This window comes from Wyeomyia smithii, chromosome 1, assembly GCF_029784165.1.
Source record: "Wyeomyia smithii strain HCP4-BCI-WySm-NY-G18 chromosome 1, ASM2978416v1, whole genome shotgun sequence".
NCBI classification, from domain to species: Eukaryota; Metazoa; Arthropoda; class Insecta; order Diptera; family Culicidae; genus Wyeomyia; species Wyeomyia smithii.
Window position 1 is genome coordinate 87556043 of NC_073694.1, and position 14784 is coordinate 87570826.

A 14784-nucleotide genomic window follows, 5' to 3' on the forward strand; every position below is an offset into this window, starting at 1 on the left:
TGACATAAAATATGTTGACAACATTCTATCAATTATTTACACTTATTTTCAGTCTAGCAACCGTATAAGCCGTGTAAAGTTGTGTTTCTTTTCTTCAACGCATCTCGTTGTTCCGACTATTAGCCACCTTTTGCCATTTTATGCCAATTACGTTTAGCTGTTTCTCTCGATATACTATTATGTCACAAATACCGGTGGCCTGCCATGGGCCTGATACAGACTCGCACAGAATTAAATGCAATCAAGATGGCAACTCTTTTGACAAAAATGCTATTGTTCTGTGGCTCTGGCAACCACAAGGATTTGACTGCAGGTGTTGTTAACCTTATAAACCCGTCTTGTTTCTCTAGCGAGTGAATTAAATTAAATAAATCAAAATATATGAATATCTATTCTGTTCTCCGTACTGTTAAACTAAGTGTACTGTGATTTTTTTTATTTGTTGTGTTAATATTGAGCTAAATATGCAAATAATACGCAAAGAGCGAAGAGGAAACGTGATCTCGGAATTCGGCTGCAGGTCAAAGGATACAAAACTATTATTGTCGTTACCTTCTGCAAACTGAGACGCGGTCTACTGCAAGTTGACGTCACCCACTGGACCAAATTGAACACAAGATATTGTGGTCGGGCGAGATGGGTCGAAAGCGGCCTTAGCCTTCAGCCTGACACCAGAAACATACTTCAGCTAGCTTCGGGCATAACAAAAAAAAAAAAAAAAAAGATATTGTGGTGAAAAAATCAAAAGCCTGTGTTGTATACGGAGAACACCAATGCTGTCGATATTTGGATTCGAGTTTCGAGTGATGATCGTCGCTCACAACTACGTTTTCCGGTAGGCCATTTCCAAGGCCCTGTTGTTATTCTACTAGCAGTATGGGGATAGAAAAACTGTGGTGTTTCCTTTTTTCGAGCTCAATACGTGAAAGATTCAGGCAACCTGCCAAAAAATATGCTAACTTCTGAGCCAGCGAAAGAAGAAATTATTTTACAATCGTTACAGAAAACTTCCACAGATGTTTGTTTCCCTTATTTTCAATCTGATTGACATCGCTTATGCGAATTAATGATTTGTAACTATTGTCATTCCTTTCTGAAGTTAATGTGCAAATAGTATATGTACAAAACTATGTATAACCGTTAGCAAATTAAAACACAAAATAAATTATGCGTTATAACATGGGAGTCGCATTTATAATTCTCGAGTGTCTTCGTATATCACAGAAAATGCCCCCTGAGAAACTGTAATTTAAGTAGTGTAGATGATACTTCCGAAAGTAGCGAGGATATAAATTACGTATAACACTCTCGTCAACGCTTTATTGTCATGTTTTTAATTTTAATTTAAAGAGTAAATGTAGTAATGAAGATAGAAAATTAAACTAACTGAAAATATGATTGTAGAAACTACGAAAAATATAGTTCAGCAGGTGGGACTCGAACCCACAACTTCCAATCTCCGGTCAGATGTGTTCCCGTTACACCACCGCAGAACGTTAAAGACGTAGTTCTAGAATCGAGTTTTGTATCGCTTATCCAATTCTCGCACTTCGTACATTTACTCAGTAGAGACTATTATTTATAGCTGGCTATTGTTTCAACACCCTCAGTGGAAGTTGGAATGACTTCTCAGTGTGAGAGATAGAAACGTGCCAGTAAGTTGCCATCTCTACCAGCAGCAACATCGACTTGCGTCACAAACATTTTTACTTTTCTTTTTTCGACTCTTAGCAAAGTCATGCTATTTTTAATTTTAATTTAAAGAGTAAATGTAGTAATGAAGATAGAAAATTAAACTAACTGAAAATATGATTGTAGAAACTACGAAAAATATAGTTCAGCAGGTGGGACTCGAACCCACAACTTCCAATCTCCGGTCAGATGTGTTCCCGTTACACCACCGCAGAACGTTAAAGACGTGGTTCTAGAATCAAGTTTTGTATCGCTTATCCAATTCTCGCACTTCGTACATTTACTCAGTAGAGACTATTATTTATAGCTGGCTATTGTTTCAACACCCTCAGTGGAAGTTGGAATGACTTCTCAGTGTGAGAGATAGAAACGTGCCAGTAAGTTGCCATCTCTACCAGCAGCAACATCGACTTGCGTCACAAACATTTTTACTTTTCTTTTTTCGACTCTTAGCAAAGTCATGCTATTTTTAATTTTAATTTTAAGAGTAAATGTAGTAATGAAGATAGAAAATTAAACTAACTGAAAATATGATTGTAGAAACTACGGAAAATATAGTTCAGCAGGTGGGACTCGAACCCACAACTTCCAATCTCCGGTCAGATGTGTTCCCGTTACACCACCGCAGAACGTTAAAGACGTAGTTCTAGAATCGAGTTTTGTATCGCTTATCCAATTCTCGCACTTCGTACATTTACTCAGTAGAGACTATTATTTATAGCTGGCTATTGTTTCAACACCCTCAGTGGAAGTCGGAATGACTTCTCAGTGTGAGAGATAGAAACGTGCCAGTAAGTTGCCATCTCTACCAGCAGCAACATCGACTTGCGTCACAAACATTTTTACTTTTCTTTTTTCGACTCTTAGCAAAGTCATGCTATTTTTAATTTTAATTTAAAGAGTAAATGTAGTAATGAAGATAGAAAATTAAACTAACTGAAAATATGATTGTAGAAACTACGAAAAATATAGTTCAGCAGGTGGGACTCGAACCCACAACTTCCAATCTCCGGTCAGATGTGTTCCCGTTACACCACCGCAGAACGTTAAAGACGTAGTTCTAGAATCGAGTTTTGTATCGCTTATCCAATTCTCGCACTTCGTACATTTACTCAGTAGAGACTATTATTTATAGCTGGCTATTGTTTCAACACCCTCAGTGGAAGTTGGAATGACTTCTCAGTGTGAGAGATAGAAACGTGCCAGTAAGTTGCCATCTCTACCAGCAGCAACATCGACTTGCGTCACAAACATTTTTACTTTTCTTTTTTCGACTCTTAGCAAAGTCATGCTATTTTTAATTTTAATTTAAAGAGTAAATGTAGTAATGAAGACAGAAAATTAAACTAACTGAAAATATGATTGTAGAAACTACGAAAAATATAGTTCAGCAGGTGGGACTCGAACCCACAACTTCCAATCTCCGGTCAGATGTGTTCCCGTTACACCACCGCAGAACGTTAAAGACGTAGTTCTAGAATCGAGTTTTGTATCGCTTATCCAATTCTCACACTTCGTACATTTACTCAGTAGAGACTATTATTTATAGCTGGCTATTGTTTCAACACCCTCAGTGGAAGTTGGAATGACTTCTCAGTGTGAGAGATAGAAACGTGCCAGTAAGTTGCCATCTCTACCAGCAGCAACATCGACTTGCGTCACAAACATTTTTACTTTTCTTTTTTCGACTCTTAGCAAAGTCATGCTATTTTTAATTTTAATTTTAAGAGTAAATGTAGTAATGAAGATAGAAAATTAAACTAACTGAAAATATGATTGTAGAACCTACGAAAAATATAGTTCAGCAGGTGGGACTCGAACCCACAACTTCCAATCTCCGGTCAGATGTGTTCCCGTTACACCACCGCAGAACGTTGAAGACGTAGTTCTAGAATCGAGTTTTGTATCGCTTATCCAATTCTCGCACTTCGTACATTTACTCAGTAGAGACTATTATTTATAGCTGGCTATTGTTTCAACACCCTCAGTGGAAGTTGGAATGACTTCTCAGTGTGAGAGATAGAAACGTGCCAGTAAGTTGCCATCTCTACCAGCAGCAACATCGACTTGCGTCACAAACATTTTTACTTTTCTTTTTTCGACTCTTAGCAAAGTCATGCTATTTTTAATTTTAATTTAAAGAGTAAATGTAGTAATGAAGATAGAAAATTAAACTAACTGAAAATATGATTGTAGAAACTACGAAAAATATAATTCAGCAGGTGGGACTCGAACCCACAACTTCCAATCTCCGGTCAGATGTGTTCCCGTTACACCACCGCAGAACGTTAAGGACGTGGTTCTAGAATCGAGTTTTGTATCGCTTATCCAATTCTCGCACTTCGTACATTTACTCAGTAGAGACTATTATTTATAGCTGGCTATTGTTTCAACACCCTCAGTGGAAGTTGGAATGACTTCTCAGAGTGAGAGATAGAAACGTGCCAGTAAGTTGCCATCTCTACCAGCAGCAACATCGACTTGCGTCACAAACATGTTTACTTTTCTTTTTTCGACTCTTAGCAAAGTCATGCTATTTTTAATTTTAATTTTAAGAGTAAATGTAGTAATGAAGATAGAAAATTAAACTAACTGAAAATATGATTGTAGAAACTACGAAAAATATAGTTCAGCAGGTGGGACTCGAACCCACAACTTCCAATCTCCGGTCAGATGTGTTCTCGTTACACCACCGCAGAACGTTAAAGACGTAGTTCTAGAATCGAGTTTTGTATCGCTTATCCAATTCTCGCACTTCGTACATTTACTCAGTAGAGACTATTATTTATAGCTGGCTATTGTTTCAACACCCTCAGTGGAAGTTGGAATGACTTCTCAGTGTGAGAGATAGAAACGTGCCAGTAAGTTGCCATTCCTACCAGCAGCAACATCGACTTGCGTCACAAACATTTTTACTTTTCTTTTTTCGACTCTTAGCAAAGTCATGCTATTTTTAATTTTAATTTAAAGAGTAAATGTAGTAATGAAGATAGAAAATTAAACTAACTGAAAATATGATTGTAGAAACTACGGAAAATATAGTTCAGCAGGTGGGACTCGAACCCACAACTTCCAATCTCCGGTCAGATGTGTTCCCGTTACACCACCGCAGAACGTTGAAGACGTAGTTCTAGAATCGAGTTTTGTATCGCTTATCCAATTCTCGCACTTCGTACATTTACTCAGTAGAGACTATTATTTATAGCTGGCTATTGTTTCAACACCCTCAGTGGAAGTTGGAATGACTTCTCAGTGTGAGAGATAGAAACGTGCCAGTAAGTTGCCATCTCTACCAGCAGCAACATCGACTTGCGTCACAAACATTTTTACTTTTCTTTTTTCGACTCTTAGCAAAGTCATGCTATTTTTAATTTTAATTTAAAGAGTAAATGTAGTAATGAAGATAGAAAATTAAACTAACTGAAAATATGATTGTAGAAAACTACGAAAAATATAGTTCAGCAGGTGGGACTCGAGCCCACAACTTCCAATCTCCGGTCAGATGTGTTCCCGTTACACCACCGCAGAACGTTAAAGACGTAGTTCTAGAATCGAGTTTTGTATCGCTTATCCAATTCTCGCACTTCGTACATTTACTCAGTAGAGACTATTATTTATAGCTGGCTATTGTTTCAACACCCTCAGTGAAAGTTGGAATGACTTTTCAGTGTGAGAGATAGAAACGTGCCAGTAAGTTGCCATCTCTACCAGCAGCAACATCGACTTGCGTCACAAACATTTTTACTTTTCTTTTTTCGACTCTTAGCAAAGTCATGCTATTTTTAATTTTAATTTAAAGAGTAAATGTAGTAATGAAGATAGAAAATTAAACTAACCGAAAATATGATTGTAGAACCTACGAAAAATATAGTTCAGCAGGTGGGACTCGAACACACAACTTCCAATCTCCGGTCAGATGTGTTCCCGTTACACCACCGCAGAACGTTGAAGACGTAGTTCTAGAATCGAGTTTTGTATCGCTTATCCAATTCTCGCACTTCGTACATTTACTCAGTAGAGACTATTATTTATAGCTGGCTATTGTTTCAACACCCTCAGTGGAAGTTGGAATGACTTCTCAGTGTGAGAGATAGAAACGTGCCAGTAAGTTGCCATCTCTACCAGCAGCAACATCGACTTGCGTCACAAACATTTTTACTTTTCTTTTTTCGACTCTTAGCAAAGTCATGCTATTTTTAATTTTAATTTAAAGAGTAAATGTAGTAATGAAGATAGAAAATTAAACTAACTGAAAATATGATTGTAGAAACTACGAAAAATATAGTTCAGCAGGTGGGACTCGAACCCACAACTTCCAATCTCCGGTCAGATGTGTTCCCGTTACACCACCGCAGAACGTCAAAGACGTAGTTCTAGAATCGAGTTTTGTATCGCTTATCCAATTCTCGCACTTCGTACATTTACTCAGTAGAGACTATTATTTATAGCTGGCTATTGTTTCAACACCCTCAGTGGAAGTTGGAATGACTTCTCAGTGTGAGAGATAGAAACGTGCCAGTAAGTTGCCATCTCTACCAGCAGCAACATCGACTTGCATCACAAACATTTTTACTTTTCTTTTTTCGACTCTTAGCAAAGTCATGCTATTTTTAATTTGAATTTTAAGAGTAAATGTAGTAATGAAGATAGAAAATTAAACTAACTGAAAATATGATTGTAGAAACTACGAAAAATATAGTTCAGCAGGTGGGACTCGAACCCACAACTTCCAATCTCCGGTCAGATGTGTTCCCGTTACACCACCGCAGAACGTTAAAGACGTGGTTCTAGAATCGAGTTATTGTCATATATAAACACATTTTCGGTTGTTGTGAAAAAAAAACAGAATATGCAAACCCGGTACATATTCATATGAATATAAAGCAAATGTTATGCTTTGTGTAAAGTAGCACAATAAACTTGAGCTAATATGGTTGCTGTCAAGCAGTGATAAGTTAGATTGAACTTATTGTAACTAGTCGGAGTGCGCAATGACTCGATGTCGCTCTTAAAAAGGTAATGCCATCTTCAATAGAATATGATTAGATTTCCAAATACTTCTAGAGCGGTTTGTTATTATCATGATTGCCTTATCAACCTAGGAATTTCGCGTTTGGTTTTTAGTGGAAATATTTGTAGAAGGTTTATCGTTAATATTATGATTGCTTTATTAAGCTTGGCAAGAGTGGAAAACTTGGCTGTAGAGTGTGCTTATAGCGATTATCAGGAAGTTCTTACGGTAGGCTTAATTTTGAAAGATGCGCAGATGATTCTTCATTCTTCCGGGAAGTTTCATGATTGAGAATTAACATTCGTACACATTATCATTTTTAAGATGGCAGCACCGTACAGTCGTCCACATGGATACTGAAAAATTGTTTCACCTTTCAGCAGTCATGCCTTGGCCTTGTCGTCAGTTGATTTTGACGTAGAGTATACATCAAATTAACAGTGTATAAATTAGTTCAACTTTTGCTCACGCGCAGCGACAATCATGTCCGATGAATTCTGCAAGAGTCAGGTATCTTGTTCCAGTCATCTTTGCTTTGAACCACTGTAAGCCGGGTTATCAGAAACTGCAGCTACTTCCTTGGAACCACCAAATATTTTGGAGTAGATTGGGATTCTTGAAGCATCGAGAGATTTGCCGACAGTCAGAAGCTCAGCAAGCGTATTCACCGGCCTCAAGATGAGATACTGTTTGTAATCTGGCTTGAGATTTCTCTTAAGCAGATCGAGTTTCTCACTTGGGGACAATGGCGTGGTCATGGCTCGGAAAATCGACTCCATTTCCAGGTAATACTGCTGGAAGGATTAATTTCACTGCTGTCGCCGATGAGATGCTTTCATGCTCAACGTAGCGTCGAGCTCAGGGTGAACGAAATTCGCCCTCAACTCGCAAACTAGATGGTTCCAGTTATATAACCGCTTTTGCGACCGCATAGCTCTATACCACGCCAAAGCATTGCCGGTGAAAAGATGCATGGCTGAGTTGAACAACTCCTCTTCGGAAATATGTTCTGATTTGGCATACTGGTGCACAGATTCTAAGAACTCATTCAGGCCCGTCCCTTCATCATTCCCAGCGTACTTGTTGATTTTCCAATCGGCTACGCGTTGGGGACGACGAAAATACGCCGCAGGCTCGACCGGACCTACGCTACCATAATGGTTATAATAGTTGTAGTTCGTGAGCGGAGATTGTTTGAAATAACTCTGGGATGATGAATAGGCAGACCAGAATTCTTAGAAGTGCCCCTTTGATTCATCGGTTGTTGAACTACGGGAAGATCCTCTGGGATAATCATCTTAATGATAGTTATCCATTTTAGGTGGAGGATCTTCACCAACAGGTTGTGAAATATTTCTTTTGATGAATTGCTGTAATCCCGAAACAGTTTCCCGTAGCTCCTTCACCTCTTGTTTCGTTTTCTGGAGATCGGCAGCAACCTTTGTAATGGCGGTCATTTCATGGCCCAGGACCTCTACAGATCGTTGAAGAGAACTAACACGCGCATTGTTGTGAGTCTCATTCTTCGCCATTTGATCCTGCACACCCCGAATCTCCGCCCTAATTTCCAGTAAGACACTTAAAAGTTCTTGTCCGAATGCCCTATCACTGACGTTATTATCATTTCTGGTCGGAGTGGGTTTCGGATCGGGATTTTGACCCGAAGAACTCTCCCCGGTTTTCCGATCCACATCTTCGTGGGAAGGAATAGGTGGAATAGGATTTTCACCGAAATGATAATCGTACAGCGCCATGACATCCAGGAAAATGTTTTTAATTTCCGTAAAAATCTCCCCAATGGCATATTTGTGCAAAAGTTGAAGTCGAAATCCGAAATGGAGTCTGCTCCGATAAATCTCTTTGTTTAGGCACCTGTACTGTAGATCTTCCCTCATGGACTCAAACTTCCCACGACACAAAGCGATTTCTTCCTGAACATCTCCCTTTAATGACCGAACAGCTTCCGCTGTTTGTTCCATTTCGATGTTCAGTTACCCTCTCAAACGTCGACGTCGGTGCGTATCCGATTTGTCACTCTCCGAAGGGATCACAACACCGCGAGAGATAAGTTCAAAATCGACCTCATTGGGATGCAAATGGTCAACACGCATTTGCAGATACGCTGTGTTGAATTCCTCAACGGACAGTGCTCTGTCGGCCATGTTAATCCACAAATTCTAAACTGGGAGATGAATTGAAACTTTGTAATTGTAGGGTATGGTATGATTACGGTAGGATTACGTTCACTTTTTTTTATTTATTTTAGGAATTTCGCCGCGAATGTTAACCTAAGTCGGCAATGGTCTCAAGAACCTTCGTTGCAAGAACAAAGTCACGCTGAAAAAGCAAGAAATCGTTCTGCGAAACAATAAAATAAAGCCTAACACCGACCTAGAATATATTAAAACATTAATATACAAGAAAAAACGCGACTATTGCGGAAGAAGTCCTCGCCACTGTGTTTATTCCACTCAAAACTAACTTTTGGTGGAAGTACCCCACGATCGGAAGGAAAAATATTCCTTAAGAATATTTTTCCGAAAAGAATTGTATTTCAGTTCGGCGCCAATTGTAAGTTATCGCTTACCACCCCAGCTTTTACGGGGCCGATTTGCCCGGCGGGCGGTGTAGCACTGGGGTACTTTACCAAAAGGGGGTTAGATTGGGTGGAGATAAAATTTAATTAGGACAAATAAATAAATAAGTAACAAAAATACAATAAATAAAATAAATAATAAAACAGAACAGAAGACCTAACTCTAACCTTCCGTCCTCCTCGCAGCAATGGCGGATTTTGGCGATGATCTCAGGGAAGCACAGCTTTTCCTCTCGGCCGTGCTATCGCACTCTTTTTTGCGGCCGGTTATGCCAAGTGACGGGACGTACTACAAGGTGTATTTCACGGTGGCGGAAGAGGCACGCGCACGGGCCTTCTCAACGCGATTTCACCACCGATGAAGCGGTTTTTATTTTTACGGCACTTCTCCGCTTTTCCGCTCGCACAAGTACTTTCCGGCGGACAAAAACAACGCGTCTTTTTCTGTTGGCGGTTCACTGCGATCTCTCTTTCGTAGCATAAAAAACACCCAGCTTGACGTTTCTTCCCATCAAGCTTCCAACCAACACAACCGCGTTTGGCTTCTTCGCCGTTAATGCACTTCACTTTTTCCGCCGCGGGAGGAGAAACGGGACCTAATTTTAACTAACACGCGAGACAATTCACACCGATAATTTTAACCCTATCTACTAAAACACTTATCACAAACTTTTAAATAAAATCTAACGAGTAAACTACGAATTAAAATTACACATGCAGTGGCGAGTATGTTGCTTGCCACAACAACAAAAAACAAAACAAAACTACTACACACTGACAAGCAACATATCTTTACACGCTCGGCGTTTATTACACAAATTTGGGTTAATTGCAACCTCGAGGGTTGCACTGTTTACAGCTGGTGTGCTTGATTTTCGGGGCTTAGGAAGATCCAGTGTAGTAGTGAGGGGTCTACCTAGAAAAAGCTCTGCAGGTGACTTATGATCACGAGCACTTCGATTAAGCGTGGACCAGTAAACGGAAAGGAAAGTTGCTGGATTTGCTCCCTCTCGTAACTTCTTGAGTCCTCTTTTCAAAGTGTCCACGAAGCGCTCAGCCTGTCCATTAGACTGTGGATGGTAGGGCGCAATTGTCAAGTGGGTGATTCCAGCTTCGTCACAGAATTGCTTGAATCGGGCGCTAACAAATTGCGAGCCATTATCCGAAACCAGAATTTTTGGATTGCCGAATCTTGAGAAAATATCGTCTAGCATTTTCAACGTTTTCGTTGTGTTTGTGCTTCGAGTGCGATAGATTTCTGGCCATTTTGAATATGCGTCAATTACCAGAAAGTAGCAGTATCCATTAATCGGGCCAGCATAATCGATATGGACTCGATCCCACGGCTTCGATGGAATGGGCTACGACTACAGGTCCGTCTTGCGTGGTGATTTAGCAGCTTCAGCACAGGGTCTGCAGCATCGAACATATTTTTCGACGGCATGCTAGGGATTTCATTCGCTCTATCCCCGGATGGCCTCGATGTAGTTGCTGAAGAATGAGTTTGCTGAAGCGGTTTGGCACAACAACTCTATCGCCGAACATGATACAACCTTGGACGATCAGCAGACTGTCTCGGCGGATAAAGAATTGTTGGACAACTGGATCATCCATTGCTTTGGAATGATTGGGCCATCCTTCATTGATATGGAACACCACCGACCGGAGAACAAAATCTTTTGATGTTTCAGTAGCGATCATGTCAGACGTCACAGGTAGACTTGAAGTAGAATCACTGAGAACGGTGTTGACATCGGCTTCCATTTGGAGAAAAGCAATGACATACTCTTCGTCAGTTGTTGAATGGCACTTCATTAGTCGTGAGAGGAGGTCAGCGTGTCCAAAGTCTTCAGTGCGCACAAACTGGATGTCAAAATCGTACAGCATTAACGTAAGCGCCCAGCGTTGAAGCCGGTTAGCCGTGTATACAGGAATTCCTTTTTTGCTTCCGAACACCTTAAGAAGTGGTTGGTGATCAGTCTGCAAGGTGAACTTCCGGCCGAATACCATCTCATGGAATCGTGTTACAGCAAAAACCAGTGCCAAAGCTTCTTTCTCTATCTGGCCGTAATTCTGCTCCGCAGGAGTTAGAAATCTTGAAATGTGCGAAATAGCCTTCACTGATCCATTCGGAAAAGGATGCATAATAACAGCATCCAAGCCATTTTTGGATGCATCACCTGCGACGATGATTTCCTTGTTCGGGTCAAAATGTGTCAGCAACAAGTCGGAATTGAGCAGCATTTTGAACTTGTCAAACAACTTCTGACATTTGGAAGCCCATTCCTATTTAACGTTTGTTTCAGTAAATAATCTATGGGTGCTCTTAGCTCTTTCATCTGCTTGAGAAAATGCCCATAATAATTGATAGCTCCAAGATACGATCGAAGCTGTGATACGTTGGTTGGAGCTGGCATTTGCGAAATTGCGGTTGTCTTCGCGGGATCAGGTCGTAAGCCGTCTTTGTCGATGATATGGCCTAGGAACTTAATTTGTGATAGACCAAATCGACATGTTTCGAAAACGGTTACTATTGGTGTTGAAGTTGTTGTTCTGTCCTCTATGATAGTTGTTGTTGTTGTTACTGTTGTTGTTATTGTTGCCATAAACGTGATTTCTGTTCAGTAAATTGCTGCTTCTGGATGCTCGATTTCGTTGTCGTGAACGTTTTTGCCTATTTCGCCATGCTCTGAATTGTATTCTGTCCTGTTCTTCACGACGCTTCGTCTTTTCGTCAAAGGATCGCCAGTCAGCTTTCCAACGCTTTGTTGATCCAATTAAACGCCATCCCGAGTGATCACAATCATTCTGTGAAACTGGCGAGGTGGAAAGCTGAGCTTTTTTCTGTATTGTGTCAAATTTGGTAGATAACGATTTCAGCTCGTCCAAAATATTGAGCTTGATATTTGGATCTTCCTGAGGGCTTTGTTTGTCAAGCTGATTTATTTCGTTTTTTAATTCTTGTCGCAATTTAATCGAAGTAAGGTCAACCAGCGACGTTAAATGATTCTTTAGTGAAGAAAGTGCCCCCGATATGCTATGGTTCTTGTTGATGGTGGCTAACTCATGCTTTAGATTATTGAGCAGCATTTCAAGATTATTTATATCCTCCGTTGCAGTATACGATTGGTCCGGCTGGTTTGAAAATTGGAGTTTGAATTTATGCACCACCTGTGTGTTTGCATCTATCTGTTTCACCAGTTGCTTTTGCTGTTCGGTCAGCTCTTTCAACTCAAACGTCATCGTTACATAAGTTTGGCATGTGCCGCAGCATGGTAGCAGGTATGATGTGAGGTCGGCAGTTCTTTTGTTTGATGTTGTGTCAGCAGTTCTTTTGTCAGCAGCTCTTGTAACGCGATTTGAGCCACGGTTAGACGGTAACCCCACACAGGAGGGGTGAAATTTACGACTGCACCCAACGCACGACCACTGCTCTTCGGTGGTAGAGTCAAAGCAAACTTCGCAACGTTCGCTCATGTTTGGCATAAACAAAACAAAACACTACCGATTAAAATAAACTTCGCGCAAACAAAATAAGTATGAACTGACTTATACACGCCAGGAGCGACTAAGAAACACGTCCGAACTGGTTGGCGGTCAAACTACAGTGTCTAGGCACCAGGAGCGGACTTGATTTCAGGCGGCAGACGGTTGTATTTGAACAGTCCTCGATGAGTGTTAATCGTCAGATACTTTTGTGATTCCTCTTCAATCTCGACTTGCAGGTACGCATCAGAAAGAACGAGTTGGGAGAAATACCGGCAGCCAGCTAGATCAGCAAAAATATCATCTGGATGTGGTAGCGGATGGGCATCTGATTCTAGCGCGTTGTTTAACTTTGTAGAATTGTCGCCGCAGATACGGACAGAAACGTTGTCTGACTTGCGGACCACTACTATCGGAGTTGCCCAGTCGAAAAACTTCACTGGATAATTCCCTTGTCCTGAAGACGTTAAAGTTCGGCATCCACCTTGGGAAGGGCAGCATAAGCAGTTGGTCTCTTGAGACAGTACACGGGACGGGCGTTGGGCTTCAGGTAGAGTTTAACTTTTGCTTTGGTACACCGGCCAAGTATGCTCTGGAACACTTCCGGAAACTTCGTACGCAGCTTTTGCTCAATGTCTTCCGACTTCTGATGGACAGCATTGACCAGTGAGTTGAAAGGAATCTACCATAGACGGAATAGATCGATTGTTTCAATTCCAAGGACATTCAAATCCGGGCTTGATGACACATAGACAATGCCAGCTTTTGTCACACTTCGGATGGTTATTTCTGCAAGGAACTCACCAGTCATGTTGATCTTGTCTCCGGAAGCGCTGATGGCGGTTATTTCAGTTTCGCTGATGGCTGGTTTGCCTATCGCCTTCCAGGTCTGCGTAGAAATAATGGTGATATCAGAAGCGCAATCTAACTGAAGGACAGCTTCTTTGCCATTGATTCCAATGGTAACGTATTTCCTCTTTCCTTGAAGATCGATGCGTTTCACTGAAATCCCTTTGGACTTCACAAATGCCTTGTACTTCTGTTTTTCGAACTTCTTTGCTGGTTTTGATTTTGATTCAGCGGATGAGCAGTAACCATCTTTATGCCCTTTTCGTTTGCACTTGTTGCAGTTGTGGTCTTGATAGGAACATTCCTTTACGAAATGTAGATCACCGGCACTCCTCGACGAGATTTTCCAAGGTTAACTTTGTGCCGTCTGCTGGCAGAGCATGCTCTTTAGCTTCTAATTTGCCGATCAATCGAGTTCGGATGTTTGCATCGCGGGGAGATTGGAGACCGCAAACAAAACGTAACGCCTTGAATTGGTCATCGGTGAGCTTGGTGAGTTGGAACGCTTCGCAATGCTTGTTCACAGAGGCAGCATAACTTGAAAAATCGTCTGCTTCGTTCTTAGTATACTGAAGACAACGGTAACGGACGTTGAACAGCGAGGTTTGGTGGCAAAAAGTTTCTTAAGTTTCTTCACCGTTTCGTCCAGGCCAACATCGCGGGGATGTTTTGGCAGGATACTGTTTACGTACCGCTCGTGGAACTGGGTGCCGATTTTTCTCAAGAGTAGCCTCACCTTCGCTGGATCGTCCAGATTCTTACCGTCGACCTTGAAGACATCTTTGTAGCGAGCAAACCATGCGTCGAAGAACACTCCACCGTCAGGATCGTAGTAAAAATCTTCAATTCCCGTGGCCAACGATTCTATGATCTTCTCGCTTCCCGGTTGGCTGGCTTGACCGGTTCGCTTGAGGAGTTGAATCTGCTCTTGTTGGTTGACTACCAGTTCAGGAAGTCGGAGAATTGCATTTTTCAAATCCTGGTCGGACATCTTGCAGGAGTGTGACTGATCGTCTTGAAGCAGCTTAAAATTGTCCTCGTCGCCAAGAATTGTTGTAGTGTCCAACAAATAAAAGACATAGTTGTAGCTTTAACGGCTATATGCTTTGGAGGTTGGAACAAATATAAATCGAGAAAATTGTGCTGTCAA

General features: G+C 41.0%; 3 protein-coding genes across 3 annotated transcripts in view; 1 reads left to right on the top strand and 2 right to left on the bottom strand.

The window, feature by feature from the left end:
- The window catches only part of LOC129718034 (probable tRNA(His) guanylyltransferase), a 129898-nt gene extending 120888 nt beyond the window's left edge, over nucleotides 1-9010 (top strand). The window contains exon 3 of the mRNA XM_055668430.1: nucleotides 8970-9010. Within this exon, the coding sequence (XP_055524405.1) occupies nucleotides 8970-8995 (26 nt within the window). The 3' untranslated portion in view covers nucleotides 8996-9010. The remainder of the gene's footprint in view (nucleotides 1-8969) is intronic.
- Nucleotides 9011-10066: 1056 nt separating this feature from the next.
- Nucleotides 10067-10513, bottom strand: LOC129716902 (uncharacterized protein K02A2.6-like). The gene has a single exon (XM_055666745.1). The coding sequence runs from the start codon at nucleotides 10511-10513 to the stop codon at nucleotides 10067-10069; it is 447 nt and encodes a 148-aa protein (XP_055522720.1).
- A 1273-nt stretch (nucleotides 10514-11786) lies between these two features.
- LOC129716903 (tubulin-specific chaperone C-like) lies at nucleotides 11787-12542 on the bottom strand. Its single transcript, XM_055666746.1, has one exon. It carries the CDS (start codon nucleotides 12540-12542, stop codon nucleotides 11787-11789), a length of 756 nt encoding a protein of 251 aa, XP_055522721.1.
- Nucleotides 12543-14784: the final 2242 nt, after the last annotated feature.

Excerpts from the sequence above, each read along its gene's own strand:
- LOC129716903 (XM_055666746.1), bottom strand. The coding sequence starts at position 12,542 with ATGACGTTTGAGTTGAAAGAGCTGACCGAACAGCAAAAGCAACTGGTG.
- LOC129716902 (XM_055666745.1), bottom strand. The coding sequence starts at position 10,513 with ATGCTAGACGATATTTTCTCAAGATTCGGCAATCCAAAAATTCTGGTT.